Source organism: Labrus mixtus, chromosome 18 (assembly GCF_963584025.1).
Source record: "Labrus mixtus chromosome 18, fLabMix1.1, whole genome shotgun sequence".
Taxonomy (NCBI): domain Eukaryota; kingdom Metazoa; phylum Chordata; class Actinopteri; order Labriformes; family Labridae; genus Labrus; species Labrus mixtus.
The window spans coordinates 5,395,735-5,415,159 of record NC_083629.1 but is presented as its reverse complement, the minus strand read 5'-3'; the positions used below and the strand labels follow the sequence as shown (position 1 = coordinate 5,415,159).

At 40.7% G+C, this 19,425-nt stretch overlaps 1 protein-coding gene across 1 annotated transcript in view; it reads right to left on the bottom strand.

Moving 5' to 3' along the window:
* Positions 1-19,425, bottom strand: part of adck1 (aarF domain containing kinase 1) — a 63,251-nt gene that overhangs the window by 13,264 nt on the left and 30,562 nt on the right. Inside the window, exons 5-9 of the mRNA XM_061063150.1 lie at positions 18,954-19,112; positions 17,545-17,703; positions 14,486-14,602; positions 2,966-3,115; positions 1,186-1,383 (exon numbers count right to left, since the gene is read on the bottom strand). Of these exons, the coding sequence (XP_060919133.1) occupies positions 1,186-1,383; positions 2,966-3,115; positions 14,486-14,602; positions 17,545-17,703; positions 18,954-19,112 (783 nt within the window). The remainder of the gene's footprint in view (positions 1-1,185; positions 1,384-2,965; positions 3,116-14,485; positions 14,603-17,544; positions 17,704-18,953; positions 19,113-19,425) is intronic.

Here is a 19,425-nt window from a genome sequence, read left to right as displayed (position 1 = left end):
TACTGTAAAGGCTGGTCCAGCTAGTCATTAGTAGCTAGTTATTTTAGAATTGAAAAGTACTGTAGCTTTTTTTTTAATTTGTGTTCATTTCACTTGTTTTTGTGTTTGAATGTCTGCTTATTTATTTGCCCACTCATGGACTGAGATTGTACTATTTTTTTTTTTACTTTTTATTTAGTCAAATTTCACATCTTTAAAGGAAAAACGAACATCATGAAAGACAAAAACAAGAAATACAACAAAGCAGGGGCACTGTACTTTTATCAATGTATCATGTTTTTTTTTATTATTGAGTCGTCCTGATTGCGATCTTGGTCTCCGACTTTCACATGTGACGTGATTGTAATATGGGGATAGAAGAGCTTGTTATGAAAGAAAACATTTCCATGTCAACAGACACTCAAAGTCTTTTTTTAGGCGTCAAGAATATCCAAATACTTCATCTTTGCATATCAGCAACACATTTTCATCAGCATCAGGACTCAGTAAGAAAGTGAGTCTAAATCAAGGAAAACGATCTAGTTAGAACAATGTGCGCACATCCACTGTAAATAAATGACCTTCATTACTGTATAAAATATAAAGTATTCGCTGAGGGTTTCACTACAGGAACATGTGAAACATCTACTAGATTTCCAGCACTAACACCCTGTCGACAGCGGATGCATCTCAACAGAGTGTTTCAGTCCTCATCTCATGTGTGTCTGATGGAACTGATGCACTTCAGTTTGAATCTCTGCAGCTGTCAATACAACCCCCCCCCCTCCCACAGACTCTTGCTTCACTCAGGCTCTGATAACAATGATCCAAAGTGTATTTTTACTCTTCCACTTATTTTGTTTAATTATGTAACTCCATTATAGACGTGCTGCTTCTCCTACTGCTGACAGAATCACTTGATCATGTGTTTTAGTTAATCCAGGACTTTCATATCATGGGTTAAACATTCACCCTCTAGATTTTGAGGATAAATGTGTCTCTGTTTGTCTTGTTTCTATTGTCTTGATGTTTAGATTTAGCTCTTTAAGATGGCCTAGCGGTCAGGTCGCGCACCATGTACGTAGACTGCAGTCCTCCAAGCAGACGGCCCTGGTACGAGTCCGGCCTGTGACTCATTTCCTGCATCTCATTCCCCAGTCTCTCCCCCGTTTAAAAAAAAAAAAGGAATGAACTGAGAGCACATACCTCAGAGTGTGTAACAGGCACAGAACTGATGCCAGCGTTGACGGCGGTCCAGGATCGGGCGGTGAGGACGCAGGCGAACAGCGGGTACAGCTCTCCAGCTCCCAGTCTGCGGCTGTAGCGCTCCACACCGGGCATGTCTCCTTTAATCAGAGCCTGCCACAGTCTGCAGTAGTCCAACCTGAAGTCAGGCTGCAGGACCTGAAGAGAGAAAGAAAAGAATCCTAATATGTCTTTTGTTTAGATTGTATCTTCCTTTAAGGTCCTGTGGGGACTTCTAATCCGGTTCTGAAACAGACGTAGATGAATGTCGATGTCTTTCATAACGCAAAAGACAGACTATTTTTATACACTTATCAATGATGACCGACCTCACTACTGCAGGGTAGGTGTCAGACGACGTGATTAACAGCATGCTGCAGAAACTTCATGTCACTAACTTTAAATTCTGATGTACCATTTCAGTTATTAATCATATGACTTCCTTGGAGATCCTGAGCTCTTTTATTTCGTAGCTTCCTCTGGATCGTTGCTGCAGACGGCCTGCTGTGGATATGCCTGACTCAAAATGCTACGACTAATAGTATCAGTTTTAAATGTATTCTCGTTATTATAAATGTTAAAGTGAATCTAAGAGCTGCTCGACTCCAACTGCTATGATTAACACGATCAGTCCTGAATGTTTCTATTAGACTGATCAGACTTTCCTTTACAAGCTTTTACCATTTTTACCGTCATTATCGTCTTGAATCTCCTCGTTATCTCCTTCTACAAGCCCAACACAGTCGCAGCAGACAGATGTTCATCATGAGTCTGGTCCTGCTCGAGGTTTCTGCCTCTTAAAAGGACGATTTTTCTCTCCACTCTAACTTTGCTAAATGTGTCTTAGTGCTCATGATGGATTCATGTTGTAAATAATATAACAAAAAGATTAGGTCTAGACCTGCTCTTTTTGTGAAGTGTCTTGAGATAACATTCGTTCTGAATTGGCGCTTTACAAATGTTTAACTAATTTTAAAATGTGAATCCAGTCTAACAGTAAAAGACTTCAACACATTTTCTTTTTACTCTTTTTATGATTTTTACACTGGACACATTCAATCCTCACCTTAATGCTTCCTGACATTTGCATGACCCACTGACGCACATGAAACACACTCAGTGTGTGGTGCCAGGAGCTGTAATTGAATGTCTGTGTGTGTATGTTTGTGTTCATGAGGAGTGGATTGAAATGATTCTCCAAAATGACAGCAGGACTCAGAAGTCATTAAGAATAAATTGGTGCCATTATGAAAGGATAAATCCTCCTCATGAATACGGGAACCAGCAGTCAACAAACATGTCAGACATGTGTGCATCAGCCTGCGACTGTTTGTGCCAACATGTGTGTTAACAATCAAAGAGAGTGTGTGTGTGTGTGTGTGTGTGTGTGTGTGTGTGTGTGTGTGTGTGTGTGTGTGTGTGTGTGTGTGTGTGTGTGTGTGTGTGTGTGTGTGGGGTCACATAAAGGGTCTGTATGATTAAGGCAGTGATGTACCAATCCAAAGCGAGACCGCTGCACTCTGCTAAGAACAACATCAAATGAGTTGTTTATCAAAAAGCTTTTATCCCCCTGCAGCTCTCCTGAAAGTGTGTGTGTGAAAGTGTGTGTGGCGTCCATTTTTTATGTGCATCTTGACTGTTTGCTTACTCAAGGCCGCAGCCAGCAACATGAAAAATGGACCGCAATATTAGAACAAATGATGTTTTTCTTTATGTTAGAGCCGCCTGGAGATTTTTTCACCTGATAGAGGCCGTGATCGAGCAGGACAATCTCCGTCTTCTGGCTCTGGGGGCATTTTCGGACCAACACGTTGCCCGGATGAGGGTCGCAGTGAACAAAGCCGTGCACGAAGATCATTTCACTGTACATCTTACCCAGGTTCTCTGAGATCTGTTGGGAATGGTAAAGAGAAGTGTTTTATTAAATCCTAAAAGATTTCACAAGAAACGAAATCTGAAAGGGAAGAACACAACAGAGCTTAAAATAAAAACCAAATCATCAGATTAAAAACAAATTATGTGTAGAATACTCCATTTTATTGTACTTTAATTTGCATTGGCTGTGAGGTTGCACAAAATCTGCAAAAAGTGCTCTAACAAGGTGCATTATCACTTAATTTAGAAGGCTGCAGAAGGAACAGATAACTGCTGTCTGAGGGCCCGATCACACAGTCGCCCTCAGCGCTGTCGCTCCAAGAACGCCTGAGCGCATCTGGGGAATAAACAGCTGGGAGCGCCTGTGGAGTGGGGCTGGTTGTGCACTCGGGTGAACAAATGTAAGAAAATAAGTGGGAAAAAATTGATTTGAGCAAACATAGAGCTTTCCACCATCTCATCAGTGAGCTCTGTGGTAAGTGTCTGGTAAGCAGTTAAGCCCGCCTCCCACTTGACTTAATTGGCTGCTTTGGCCGAAAGTGACATTGGCGAGCGCCGTGACTCTGCGTCTGGAGCTGAGAAAATGAAAATTTCTTAACTTTTTGTGCGCCCAACAAAAGCTAGAAAAATGCATCCCAGCATTTAGAGAAGCAGTAAAGACAAGCACCCAGAAAGCTCGCTGTACCATAGGAACACAATGGTTTTACTGGCAACGCTTTTCTAGCAATGTGCCTAGAAAGGCCCTTGGGCCACCACAGTAAAGAAAAAGATGTTACAGTAATCTTAGTCTCTATTCGATCTGACTTGCTATTTATTATTTAAAAACAAATCTGTGAAATCAGGTGGGTTTGAGATTGTACTAAATGTACGATGGTATCAAGATTGTACTACACTGCTGGATGTGCATCCCCTCAACCCCCGATAATGCACATCTACACACTACCATGGTGCATAGTGAGTCATAAAAACACCACACAAACACATCTGAGGAGATAATCTCAGTGCAATGCTACGTTTTGCACCAGGCTAACCTCGAAGTAAAGACCAAAACCCTCTAACAAACAGAGTCCTCACTACAACAGTTTAAAACTCAAACTGGTCCTCACAGTTACAGAAAATCAAGCTTACAAACACACACACATAACTTTTTAAAAAGAAAACAGAGAGCCAACAAATTATCTCAGAATGGGCACACACAAATGGCGGTTAATTAGAGCTCCTCAGATTGTCCCTGGAGAAAAAGTGCAGCACACACAATCAGAAGTGAGATGCACTGCTGCTAATTTCACCGACTGACCTGCAACATCCCGTTTTTGTCTGCTGCTAAAAAAATGTCTGAGCTGAGTGTTTTTTAATCTGTAGGTCAAAATTTCCAGTGCAGCGCAGGACTGGTGTATGTGGACGCTGCTATGGCATCAAACAGGAAGTATTTGTCTCTTACTCAGGTTTTTACATTTGTGTTCATGTTAGCTAGCCTACTATCAGATAATCTTAGATTTAAAGGTCACATATTATGCAAAATAAACTTCACCATGTTTTTCAAACACTAATATGTGTCCCTAGCATGTCTACAAAGCCCCCAATGAGAAAAATCCATCCTCTCCGTCTTCTGCCTGCTCCACTTTTCAGAAAATGTGTGCTCAAACAGGCCGTTTGGAGATTTTCCCTTCATGACATCACAAAGGGCAGTAGCCCCTCCCCCAGGTGGGTGACACTCCCACAGCTAGGTGTTTGTTCTGCCCTCTGAGTCTGCCTTCTCACCGTAAACAATAGGACATGGAGCGAGAAAGCCCAAGTACACTCAAGCCCTTTGAGAGAGGGGGCGTGGTCAGACACAGCTCATTTACATATTTAAAGGTACAGACACAGAAACAGCCTGTTCTGAGCAGGGCTGAAATGGAGGGGTTTATAGGCATGATCAAATACAAGACCAGAGTGGATTTAGAACAAGAAACTTCACACACATGTTTTGTGGAGCTCTGAGACGTATTGAAACTGAATGAAAAGGAGGAGAATATGTGACCTTTAAGGTGACTACTAAAAGACTCACTTGGCAGTTTTTTTTTGGTTGAATGTACTGCTGAAATGTTCACACCCTGGAACCCGGCTATCTACTGATAAGAGAGGTCAGTTTTATTCAAACATCATCATTTAATTTCCTAATCCTGAGCCATCGTCTGTTCCTCGAGGGCACAAGTGAGAATTGAAAAACAACAGAAATCATCTTTTAAGGAGGATGGTGAAATTAAACTTTGAACAAAAAGAAGACTAAACTGAAGACACTGGGGCTGCATACAGACAAGTATCAATATTTTTGTAGGGATTGAGGGTGATCTTTTCACACTGTTCATCCATTATAGAGTGATTACACTTATATGCAAGACTAAATGCTTTGCAGTGTTATTTTTTGATATACAGGATTCAATACATTACACCCTGAAGACATATTTAAAATAAGTCCTTACTCTGCGTCATCAAATTATTATTTTGACAGGGTTATAACCCCATCAAGCTTCATTCAAACACCACAATGTGCTGCACATAGTGCTGGTGCTGCTGTTTCTGACAACAATGAGCTTCAGACTGAGAGCTAATGTAGTTTGGGACCAGATAAGCTTATAGGACTGCACCTGCAGGAGGCCACATCACACTGTCCTGACTCCTCCATCTTCAACCCTAAAGAAACCATCACAACACCTGAACAATGATTACGACTTGAACACACAACTTTATAGCTTCATGGGCTCCATGACAGCATGTTTCTAAAAAGCTCCACGAGCAGAAACGTGCTCAAACTAAGATCAATATTGGAGATGTTTTTTGAAAAATGCAGAGAGGTTAGAACACAGAAAGGTTTACAGACCGATGCAGAGCTGGATAAACACTGAAGCTTCAGTGTCCACCACATGGTAACCTGCGTGAGCATCGACTCTAGAGAGGAGGGGGTGGGGGAGGGGACAGCTCTCTACAATGTTTTGAATTTGGACTGCAGCACCCATTTTAAACACTAGGTATCAGAGTTACATATTGCTCCTTTAAGAACCGTTGATGTTTGGATAAATAGTCACAGGAATCAAGGTGTGAACTGCTCAGAAAACACGTTTCAAAAACCTGCACAAGGATACATCACGTTCCTCTAACATCCAAATAAACCTTCACAATTTATCCAAATGTGTCTTAAACATCCAAAAGATGACTTTCACAATGCATTACCTTAGTTGTAGGGTTGGATCAGAATCAGAATCAGAAATAGTTTATTGATCAACAGGAAGACATTTGGTCGATACGGATGCTCTCACATACAATATATCAGTAGAAATAAGGTAATAGAAATATGAATAGAATAAGGAATGTAAATAAGAGATAAAGCAATAAGTACAAGAAAAGTGTTGAAGACACCTAGTCAGCGCATCATCATGAGGTCAATCACCTCAGGACAATGTACTTTTATCATCAGGGATTTTTACCAGGCTCTTAAATAATAAAAATAATAAAAGTCTTATAAAGACAGAGTGCATTTAGTCCTGCCAAAACTTAAAGAGAAAACAATTAATCTCTGTTCATTGACTTTGGATTACACAAAGGTGCCTCTCTGTCACTTTTGTCTGTGCCATCAACAGACAATTGACCCAGAACTGAGTTTTTAAAAGCTTTCACAAAACAGAAACTTGTGTGGAGACAAAAGTGCCAACAGTATCTGTACAAAGACAAAACAAAGAATTGATTTCCTCCGCCGGCTGAGATCCTTTGAGGTGAGTCAACCAATTCTAGTTTATTCTTCTTTACTTCTTTGATTCTGTGTGTCCTACAGTACTGTAACACCTCATGTTGTATGTGTCTGTCCACTTTTTTTAAAGTCTAAACTGCTCAAAGATTGTAGGCCGACCAATGCAGAGACTCTATGACACAGCCTACGATAAAAACACGTTAAGGCTAACAGCATCACCTCTGATCCTGACCACGCTCTGAACACAGTATATGAACTATGACCATCAAACTGGAGACACAGGGTCCCATGTTTTAATAAGATCACTCTTTTGTTCACCAGTCAATCCTTTAAATTGAATGTAGAGCTGAATCCCAGATTGAAGCATGTTTAAGGCCTCTGAATACTTGTTTGGCGTTTTAATGTTGTTACAAATGTTTGTATCTTTGTCTTAATTTTTATGTTTGCAAATGGAGCCGCTGTGATGCGAGACAAATTTCAGACCATGACTGACAATAAAGTTCTATCAAACAATCAATAACAGGCAACAAGACTGAAGTCATCAGCAGGTGGAATGTGAAAAAAAAAGTTGGTGGCGCAGTGGGTAGTGTGCGCGTAGTAGTCCTCCAAGCAACCTCTGGGTTCTTTCCTGCATGTCAAACCCCACTCTCTCTCTCTCCCTGATTTCCGACTCTATCCACTGTCTCTCTAATAAAGGCACAAAAGCCCAAAAAGTTGGATCCTGACATGGAGGAGTCAATAAGCTATGCGAGGTCTGGTTAAATAATTATACACAGTTTGGGGTTAAATCACCTCTGAGGAGTTTTATGGCTTGACTCGTACTGCTCTGTTTTCTGCATGGTAAATACAGTATTGCTGGCTCATTAAGCCCCTGATGGCAATGAGGCAGACTTACACATCATAAGATTGTTTTGTTATCACTGAGATAATTCATTTAATTAAGCATATTCATTTTAATTTGGAGCTGCCAATTAAACAAAAGAACTGTGATTTTTTTGTTGTTGTTGCATTAAACACAATTGGATTAAGATTGTAAATATTCACACCAACTCATAAGAATGTGTCGCAGTGTAAAGCCTGTGTACTAAACACTGCGACCACTGAGGTTTATGAGCGTGCTCAGTGCATGCAGGCACATCTTCAATCTCAGCAGCGTGGGGGAGAATGCAAAGAAAAGTGGAGCAAAGCGTGGTCCCATTCTGCTCACGTCAAGAGGCCAAGTTCAGAGGAAAGTCTATTTAGGCCCTCATCCATCTTGTGATTACACACACAGATACATACTGACACACACACACACACACACACACACACAGTCCAGTTTGCAACGCTGTCACCTAATAATACGATCCATCCTGAGTTTCTGTGTGTGTGTTTATTGTCCTCTATCTCTCACATCAGTCGCCTTATAACACTCATTAGTGCTTAATGTGCAGACAGTGTGTCTTTGTCTGTGTCGGTGTGGATTCACATGTTTGTTTGCACATGAAAAGTACAATAAATGAGATACTATGCATCATGTATTTATCACTGTCTTCTCCCTCTGTGTGATTGTATGTGTGATATTCAAGTAAATCACCAAACACAGCAGTGAGTTACGATGAAAGACTTCGAACCTGTAGTGTGGTCTGCCTGCAGAGACGTCAGAGTGACTATTACATTTGTTTTTTTGAACATCTTTTGGGCCTCTGTATCTAAAAAGTATAAAAAGATTTGATAGTAACAACACATAAAGCTACAATGGTTGCTACGGTACCTCTTGGGGTGAATGCACCTGATTGTATTTGTCAACTATAAGAAGGGTGAAAGTAGCACCGGTGGGCTAGTGGTTAGTTTGCGCACCCCGTGTACAGAGGCTGTAGTCCTCGAAGCGGGAGGGCCGGGTTCAAGTCCAACATGTGGCTCCTTTAACGCATGTCGTTCCCCACTCTCTCTCTCCCTGATTTCTGAGTCTATCCACACACACAAAATAAATAAAATAAATAAATAAATAAGGTAGGGTTGAAGAATCTCGATATGAGATTTACTCGATACAGATACGTCAGTCAGACGGTACACAGAAACATCATCAGTCAGCGGTTTTCTTTCAACAACACCAAAGTATTCTGCTCCTACCACTGCAAAGCTTTTGAGTTTCCTGTGAGGAAACCAAACGTCTTCTGTGAAAGAGAGAAAACGGAGCATGAAGAAGGTGATGGTGAAAGTTAACTTCACTGTAACATGGCGTCGATTATTTTGACACTAGTGGCAGCTCAATCTTCCATCCATTTATTTTGGGTCATTTTGTTTTGGGCAGGAGGAGACATGCTTGAATAATTTTGCTCCTGTGACCAAACTTGATATCTCTGAACATTAAAGGAATCCTTAACCAAAAACCAGATATTCTCCAAACGATGTCAATAATAGCAGTTGAGTTTGCTGCTCTGCCGGACGTCCTGTGTCTTATAAAGAAAGTCAGAGAATCTTTTTTCTGTTGTTTCATGGTTTGTGAACCTCTCTGTTAAGAACAGAAAGAGATTGTGAAGTTGTCCAGTAAGCTGATCGGGATGCAACAGCTGAGTCTAGAAACCTTGTTCAACATGCAGTTTTGGGTGGATCGTCAGCTGAATCTTAGGGCGCACTCACACCAGGTAAAGATGTCCTGTACTGTGCATCACCCCCCCTCTTCCCCTCCAAACCCCTGCTGGCCTGCACTCACACTGCTCCAGGTCTAACCCGGCCTAAACACGGTTACCTCTTGTACATAACATCGAAATACAACACATGAGTTTTACACCCAGAACTAAATGCCTCTTTGTATTTTAATTGCTGACAAACTGTGAAAGGTAATGATTATATCTCTTTGTTAATGTCTTGTATATACACAGTATATATATATATATATGTATATATATATTGTGCTTTTTTATAATGATATGGATTTATGGGTCTGAAATAAAGTATAAAAGTATCCAATATTTTACTGGTTTTAATCATCGTCACTAAAAAGGAGAATTCAATCCTAAAGAAGAAAATTCTTAAATCCAAGGTTTAATTTAAAAAACCATTTGGTTAGAAATCAATTACATGAAAGAAAGAGATTAAATTAATAAAATGTAACCCGTCTTTATGTAGTAATAAGGTGCAAGGCAGCAGGAGGCCGTTTGAATAAAAACATGTTTTTCAGAACGTTTGAATTTCAGACATTATGACCTCATAACCTCTTTAAGTTCCAGAATGTTTTGATGTCATAAGGAGACAGAGTTTTAAATGGAAGCAGTTTGCAAGATTTTGGTCAGTCCCCTGAGAGAGTAGAGAGAGGAGAGACATATATTTTGAGAGAGAGTTTATTCTAGTTGTAGCGAGCGATTTATTGTTGAGAGAAGAGTTGTTTTATTATTGTTGTTTTATTGTTGTTGTTTTATTGCCGTTGTTGTATTGTCGTCCGTTTGTGTGCTGTGAATCTGTGAAGATTCGAACTTCAAGGTTCATTTCCAGCTTTGGAAACCACCGCCTGTGTAAAAATGTCACCTGGTAAGACTCAAAACATATTTTAACATGTTGTAACATTGTTGTTTTAAAGTGTTATGAGGGCTTTATGGGGGTCTTAAGAGGTTTTTACACTGAATGTTGTCTATTTTTTAAGTAAACACTCAAAAGGCAGACTAGGGACAAGAGTTGGAAACTAGAAATAGTTTTAAACTCCGTACAGTTTCATGCTCTGTGTTGACATTGTGTAATATTCAATACTCTTAGACTCAAATCATACTGACTTGAATATATTGTCTCCCTGCTCTCCAGTCTTTGTGACTGACATTCAGGCAGGTCAAACCCTGTTCAGCAGCACGTCTGCCTACTCCGTCCTGGAGTTCATCGGGGAAGGCTGCTTTGGCAAAGTGGCCAAGTGCCTGAACCTTGAAACCAAAGAGACTGTGGCCATCAAGATCCTGAAAAAGGACTCTGGTTTGATCCTGGATGCTGAGAAAGAGGTAGATTATTCGACTCCTTTTGATTTTTTATAACGTATTTACACACTGTAGATTCTGTCTGCTCCATCAGAAGGACTCACAGTTTTATAAACTGGTTGTTGTGTCTCCTCTTGTCTCACTAGGTGTCCACCTTAAAGGTCATCTCTGCCCTCAATCCAGACAATACCAATATGGTGAAGTTCTTTGAGCAGTTTGAGTACATGGGACAGACCTGTCTAGCATTTGAGATGCTGGATAGGAATCTCTACGACCTGCTCCAAGACAGAAACTGGGAACCGCTCTCTCTGAATGCGATCCGGCCAATTGCAAAGCAGGTATGTAAACATTATCATATGAAACCAGTTATCTGCTCAGCTACAGATCAAACCCTCCAACCCTGAACTCTACACAACCTCAAACTCTTCTGATTTGTCTCTGCAGCTGTTGGTCGCCCTGGATGGCCTGAAGAGTCTTGGTATCGTGCACACTGATATCAAGCCGGACAATATAATGTTCGTCAACAGGCAGGACCAGCCGCTACAAGTCAAACTGATTGACTTTGGTGAGGCCATACCAGCCTCCAAAGCCAAGCTAGGTCAGGAGATTCAACCAGGAGGATACAGGTACGTTTATCCTGCAATGCAAATCAATTCATCCACTTTGTTTTAAATATCCATGCTGTTCTTGTGTTTCTCAATGATTGCACATCAAATTAAGACTTCTGTGAGTATGCGATTAAAAGCTAATTATCAATAGTTTAATCATAGTTAATTGCATTTTTAATCGCATGTTTAAAATGTCATTATTTCACATTTAAAAAAAGGTTTTGTTTAGATTTTAATTTGAAGTTTTGTACTGAATAAAGCTAAAAAATAACTTTACTTCCTGTTTGAATTCAAACCTGATTTTTATTCTGAAATAAAAGTAAGGATCTTCCAGTCGAAGCAAACATTTACAACATCATCTTGACCACACATATGTAACTTCAATAAAATGACATATCTGGGGTCTTTTTTTTCATCCTCAGGGCTCCTGAAGTCTCTCTCGGCCTTCCCTTTAACGAGTCTATAGATGTTTGGGGATTGGGCTGCATCCTCTCATTCCTCTTTCTATCTGACAACCTCTTCCCGGTCGATTGCGACTATCAGATGGTATGTAAACTTAAATAAGACAACGTAAGCTAACCAAAGACAAGTGAGACTTTTTGCACAGATTGTCATGTGATGTGTGTGTGTATATTGTGTGTGCAGATGAAGTGCATCGTTGAAGTTCTGGGTATGCCGGAGGAATATCAGCTCCGTGATGGCATATATAGCCGTTTCTTTTTCAAGAAGGAGGCGACTGCTGAGGGTCCAACATGGACGATTATGGTAAAGTAACCACGTTCTGCTTAGTTTGAGTTGGAAAATCACTTGAATTGAACTTTATTTTAAACTCTTCTCATATATTTTGTATCTTTAGACTCCTGACGAGTTTACAGCGGCTAACGGCACTGAAGTGCAAAAGCGCAACAGCTGTATTGAGCTGCCGAGCTGCCTGGACGCTCTGGTTAATGTAAGTACTCTCTGCAGTTGATATGAATACTTAAGTCTAACCCTTGAATCACGCAAAGTGTCCTGACTTCTCAAAGTGCTGATGAGGCAAGTCTTTAGGGCTCTGGGACAAATTTGGAAGTGAATTTCAAGTATTTAAGAAATACTTTGATCATTTAAAAATGGCCGCTGCTAGCGCAAGATTTGCTGTCTGGGGCCCTTATCCGTTTGTTTCATTCCTTCCTGTATTTTATTTGCAGTTGTTCACATTGATTGAAAATAAACAATCCGTCTCTGTGATGTTAAAGAGTTACATAAACTTACAATAATCTGTTTCCAAATCCAGTTGTATCCAGAAGGGGGCGCTACCGAGCGTAAGGACAGGAGAGTCTTTGTGGACCTCTTAAAACGTCTGCTGCATCTCGACGCGGATGAGAGGATCACTCCCCGTGAAGCTCTGCAGCACCCTTTTATCACTATGACCCACCTGGAGAGCACTGACAGCAGTGACTAGTAAGTGATCTCTACACACTCAAGGTGGCTGCCATGTTTGTACTTCAAGTAGATAGCACAAGAGGATTGAAGGACTTTATGTTTACTTGATTGATTGACTGATTTACTAACAACTCATTTGTCGTTCTCCGTGTAGTCTGAGAAACGCTCGAATCATGATGAGCTGCTGCCAAGATACTAGATCCAATGTAAGAGATCAAACCTCTGGATCAAGAGCTCCAAACGCTGGGTCTTTATTTGGAGCCAAAGACACTAGCTCCTATGAAAACACTGGATCGTCCGACGGAGAGACAGTCAATGACTCCTGTGACCAAGCGTCTCATAAAGAACGTTTAACTACCGGGTCCACTGTTGCCGATCTGAGACATTTCTGTAATGACGGTTTGGCTCCCTGGCTCTCTGATGAAGAGGTCAGTGATCTCTCCTCCGGTGAGGCTCCAGATTCCTGGTCTTGTGAAGGAGAACAAACATATGTCTCCTTAAAGGAAGTTGCAGCTTCAGTTTCCTGCTGGTCTGCTTATGGAGCTCAAATGAAAGACTCCCATGATGATAACGCAGTCCCAAGGTCAACTGAAGGAGGACTACCTCCCTGCTCAAACCCTAAAGAACCAGATGCTGAAGGAGTCTCCGGCACTAAAAAAAGGCTGAAGCAGATCCGTAAATTCTTCAAGAGAATTGTGACTTGCTTCTGCTGCTGCCGTGCCGAGGACTGATTCCTTTGAGTCATCTTTTGTCTTTTATTTTTATTTCTTTATTTTTAATAAAAGTGACTAATTGCACTTAAATACAGCGTCACAGACCTTCTTACTTGCTGATAAGTGTAACAAAAAATTACCTTTGTGTCAAAATAAGGAGGTTTTAGTCTCTTAGTAGTAACATGTTCCAGCTCTCATCAATACCTGCACCTGATTTATAAGTATGTTTGAGGAGGATCTGTACTGTACATCAGATTTCAAAGCGTTCATTTCCTGTTGCTAGTAGGTGGTGCTATAACTAATCGTTGGCATGGCGATGTGCTGAGAGCTTGACATGCTTCAGTAGATGAAAACATTGACTGTGGGGCAGATTTAATATTGTTTATAAGAGTTACAACACAACACAACTCAAGAAAAGATTCAGATTTCAGATGAAGCACCCGGGGGGAGTGGCTTCATCTTTGCCTCCTTAAAGATTAAAAAAATTACCAATTTTTTGGAATAAATTCTAAATGGTTTGTATCCATTCGGATTTACATCGTGGAGACAATAAACTTTATTTTAAGTCTTCAAATGTTTTCAGACATGCAGAGGAAAACCACTGAGGGGCAATAGTTGTAGAGCTCTTTATCCTTAATCATGAACAAGGCACCTCTGAAGTGTGCACATAGTTGTAGCCTTAAAGGTTTTATTATTACACATAAAAGCAGAAGTTTTAACAGAGTATATGTGTACATCTCAAGGTTATTTCTTTTTGTGGTTTTCTTAATGTGGGACGTCATTGTTGAAAATCGGCTTTTAGCACTTCCTAAATGTAGCTGACCTACACTCAGAAACATGCAGAGTCCTACAGAGGACTAAAGCAGCTGCTGTGTAGGCGAGCTGTTATTGTTTGTTCCCTCAGGTGAGTGTGTGAGTGAACCTGGATCATCACTTAATAAAACCCTCAGTGTCTGTAAACTGCACGCCAGTTACCTCGTTGACATTGATGTTGTGTGTCTTCATGTAGTCCCTGTCGTTGACCTGACCTCCCTCTGCAAACTCCATGGTCAGGATCCTCTTTGTGGACAGATGCCAGTGAATCATGGGAACCTGAGGACAGAAAACTAAATGTTTATTACATCTGGGCATGCACTTTTTCTTTATACTCTACAAAGAGTGCAGGTACAGAAATAGGCACTGAACACATACAGTACTGACATTTGACATACTGTTCATAGTAGAAGAAAGCATAATAAGATAAGGGACCCAAAACCTCCGCTGCTCTCTCTTTAGCCTATTTTTTGTGTTTTTTTTGTGACTTTATTTCAGAGAGGACATTGGGTAGAGCTGGAATTTAGGGACAAACATAAAGGGGAATGACATGTGGGAAAGGAGCCACAGATCCGATTCAAACCGGGGTCACCCGCCTGGAGGACTGTAACCTCCGTACATGGGGTGCATGCACTAACCACTAGGCTACCGACGCCCCAAGCTTTGTTACCTTTTCATACTATTAAATGTAAAAAGTATTTAATCACAGGGAATCAAACGCTCTCTTTTTTTCTACAGGTTGTGCCTTTTTTTCCTTTATTTGGATAGACAGTAGGACGAGAGAGTGGGGAATGACATGCAGGTAAGAAGTCACAGATCGGACTCGAACCCTGGTCACCCGCTTGGAGGACTATAGCCTCTGTACAAGTTGCACGAGCCAACTGCTAGGCCATCCTCGCCCCTACTCCTCCCTCTTTATCACTCACAAACTGTTATGAATGAAATATTGAAGAACAATTAAATAAAAAGCAAATATGCTAAATAATGTAACCTTGAATTGATATAACACAAGACTGACTGTATTAAGGGGGCGGCTGTGGGTCAGTGGTAGAGTCAGTCGTCTCCCAACCGGAAGGTTAGGGGTTTGATCCCCAGCTCCTGCAAACACATATCTGATGTGTTCTTGCACACTTAACCCAAAGTTGCTCCTGCTGCTTCGTCAGGTGTATGAATGTGTATGAATGGATTAGTTACTTCTGATGGACTCTTTACACAGCAGCCTCTACCATCAGTGTGTGAATGTGTAGGTGTGACCTGTGGTGTAAAAGCACTTTGAGTAGTCAGAAGACTAGAAAAGCGCTACACAAGCTCAAGTCCCTTTACTGTTATATTGTTAACGATTAGGACATCAGATAACATCTAATGAAGCCTGACCTCAAACAATCTTAAAGAAGAGTTCATACTGTACGGATCACATTTGCTTTGATTGAAGGAAACGCAGCAACACGGGCTCCATTAAATCTTAGTGACTCATTAGCAATCAAACCAGAGACGTCCAAAAGTCTAAAACTGAATTCTTACTGATTAAAAAAATGAAAGGATACCGAAGGTGCTTTAAAATCAGAGCCTGTCAGATAACCTGAGTCCTCTCCCCTCATCTCTCTGAAGTTAAAGCAGGCTTCAAACAATCCTCCCCTCTCTGGGACTCTGATTAGTTTTTACCCACAACTCTCAGATTATGTAAGTGTGTGTGTGTGTGTGTGTGTGTGTGTGTGTGTGATGGCATCCGGATTATCACGCATTCAAGTCTTCCCTTTCTTTACATAACAAAGGCGTTTCCATTTTTAGCTCAGTATTTTGTCCTCTCCGGTGGCGTCACTGTTGTTGACGAGCGTCCATTGTGTTTGAATGTGAAGGAGATGAAGCCACGAGCGTGACACTTGAATCACTTTGAGAAAACACAGATATTAAGATAATCTTGATTTATCAAAGCTTGTTCAAATAGATGACTGATCTGATTTCCACAGGGCCTTTTAGTAAACACGTTCATTAAGGATGGAGCATGGCCTCTGAGGAATCTGTTGCTCTTTGAAATAATACCAAATAAGCTCATGTCTAAAGGGCTGATTCTTTTATTCTTAAACCTGGCCGCTGTTTACTACATTTATTGGGCTCAACATGACTAATAGGTTAAGTAAAACACTTAAGCCAGCAGCCACAGAACAGACTTTAACAGCTGAAATGTCATATATAAAATCATTGAATCCTAACCAAGATTTAATAGAAACCAAACTTGATATAGATTAAAATATTTCTCATGAGGTACTGAGCAGAACTTTCAGTCAAACCTTTTACTGGAAGGAAAAGTTTGAGGTCTTCATCTCAGGACAACTTCTACAATTAAAAAATTAAAAAAAGCAAATGAGAGAAAAAGAGGACAAAACGGGAGAAGTTGAATCTCTCGGGGACCGAACAGGGAACAAAGACAGACTGCTGGAGAGAGAAGTCGAACTCACACTCCCAGGAGCTAAAAGAAGTTTTCACACAGACAAATTAAGAAAAAGGAAACCAAGAAATGAACTGATAATTGAGGTAAATTTAAACTCTGTCTCGTATTAGAAAAGTGATTAGCAGAGTTCTGCTAACCCTCCTCTGTTGGAAAAGACAACAGGCAGAAGAGAAGAAGCTGTGACACAAAGAAAACTACGTTTGACCTCCATTAACGAATCAGGGCCTTTAAACGAGACGGACTCATTATAGCTCAATGTTTACCTGTGTGTGTGTGTGTGTGTGTGTGTGTGTGTGTGTGTGTGTGTGTGTGTGTTCACCTAACAGGGTCATATTTTAAAGGTTTATTTTCTGGCTTTATTTAGAGACAGGAGTGGGGTGGGGGGGGGGGAAGAACTGAAATAAACATATATTAGTTAAATCAGTGTTTGGGAGTTTGTCCATTCATCAGGTGGGATTTATATTCCTGATTGAAATGTATCACTGAGGTTGTAGTCCTGATGTAATGTGGGACCTCATTCCAGATGTTAGGGGATGTATGATAGAACAACCTGACCAGCTGTTTTCTGTAAGCCAGTACAGGATTAATGGTTTTGAAGCAACAAACGCTGACAAATGGACAACAAACAATGTAACATCTAAGTTTCAACACCTGATGTTGTCTTTGTGCTATTTTCAATGCATGGAATTTTAATATTTTCCAAATCCTCACATTATGTTTTAATTACATTTTACACAACATAACAATTTAAAGTGTGTATAAAAGTGTGTACCTTGAGGAAGGGGAAGTGTCCCAGCATTTTGGCCACCCGCTCGGCGTTGTGCCCCTCGTTGAGGAAGTCGAGCTCCAGCGGCATGTTCTTCTTGGCCTCCTCCACCAACCACATGAAGGCGAAGTCGGGGAATAGCCAATGGACCGCTCGCAGTAACACCTTCCGATTACAAATCACAATCAGCCTCACTGTCATGTACCATCCAGCAGGCCTGTACGCACACTGTGGTGTCCTGTCAGCGCCTGACACTTTATGACAGTGTTTATTAGGACGAGGGGAACTGAAGGGATTGTGTACGCAAAGCTCATTACTGGGAAAAGTCTGCTGCTCAACGGCTTTTTATGAAACATCTTTTACATTGTCAGGAAGTTGACTTCAAACTGATGTTGTGATATTGGGACAATTTCTGGCATAACTTTTTTTTTAAATAATCAGAAGACACAAATGATGAGACGATGTAGGCAAAATATATGATGTCAAATGAAAGGTACAGAGTCTGCAAAAGGACAAAGAGAAATAAAAATGTTTTATTAGCTCCCAAGAAAAGTCTGCATGATCTTGAGAAACCTTTGTGAGATGTTGTATTGCTACATTTGATCACAAACATAGTGGTATGTTAACAATGACTAATCTCACTTTGCAGAGATTTTATGTATATTATTTTGAAATGTGCATCAATAACTCATCAGTTGAACATTGCTTTTAAACGGACTCCTCTCTCCAATCTTGCAAAAAAAAATTTGGCTTTTGTAAAAGTTTCTTGAAATCTCACAGAGGTTTCTCAGAGTCATGCAAAAGTTTCACGGGATAAACCTTAAAAATGTTTAACCCTCTGTGTTTCTTTCCGGAGCTTTGTAGAAAAGTGCAGCTGCCTCTGTCTTTTTTTTTAATTTAAGCTTAAAACCAAACTGGATTAGATGTCACAATTACATCGCAGTGATGCTATTGCATCGTAGTGGCAGAATAACAACAAAGGAGAAAGAGAAACAAAACAAGGTGAAGCTGTTCTTGTAGTGGTTTACATTGCTCTAACAGACAGTCAATAATTAAATAATTCATTTTTTGACTTGTTTATTATCTGTGCTGCTGGCTGGGCAGTATGTTGGACCTAACATGACAAAAACCATCCGATACATCTCAGTATTCAATGTTCTGGACATGACCGCAAAGTAGAAAATTGGATGCGTCAAGAGATTAGTATTCCTTGAGTTTTTCTTTAGTATAGACACGGGGTTTCTCCACAAGTAACACAAAGATGTTTGATGTTTAACATCGGCCACTGTAACTAAGGACGGGGAAACAGCAAAAATAACATCATCAGGGATTAATATTGAAGGCCAGTTATTCAGAACAACCAGAAAACTCTGACACCTTTAACTTAATCCATCGTTTAACAGACTCAGACTCACCTCGATCACCATGATGTCCTTGGAGCTCTGTCTCTGGACTTTAGGGTGTTGGACCTTGACGGCCACGGTTCTCCCATCATGCAACACTGCCTTGTGGACCTGAGCTAAGGAGGCTGCACCCTGAGGCTGCTCCTCAAAGGAGACAAATAACTCTGACAGCTGAGGGAAAGAGCGAGAGAGAGAGAGAGAGAGAGAGAGAGAGAGAGAGAGAGAGAGTGGGAGGGAGCAGGGGGTAAACAAGGGATGGAGGATGATAAATAAGTCAGGAGGGAAAGGGGTGTGTAGCTGAAATTGGTAGAGAAGTGTGATCATCAATCTCATCAACTCGATTTACGAGCTATTATTAGTAACTGTACAAAAAAAGGAGGCTTAACAAGAAAGGTGTACATGCATAGTGATTCATTCTCTCCATTTCCTCTCAGACAAAGTATAAAGCTGTTCATCTATTCACATGTTTTCACTTTCAAACTGA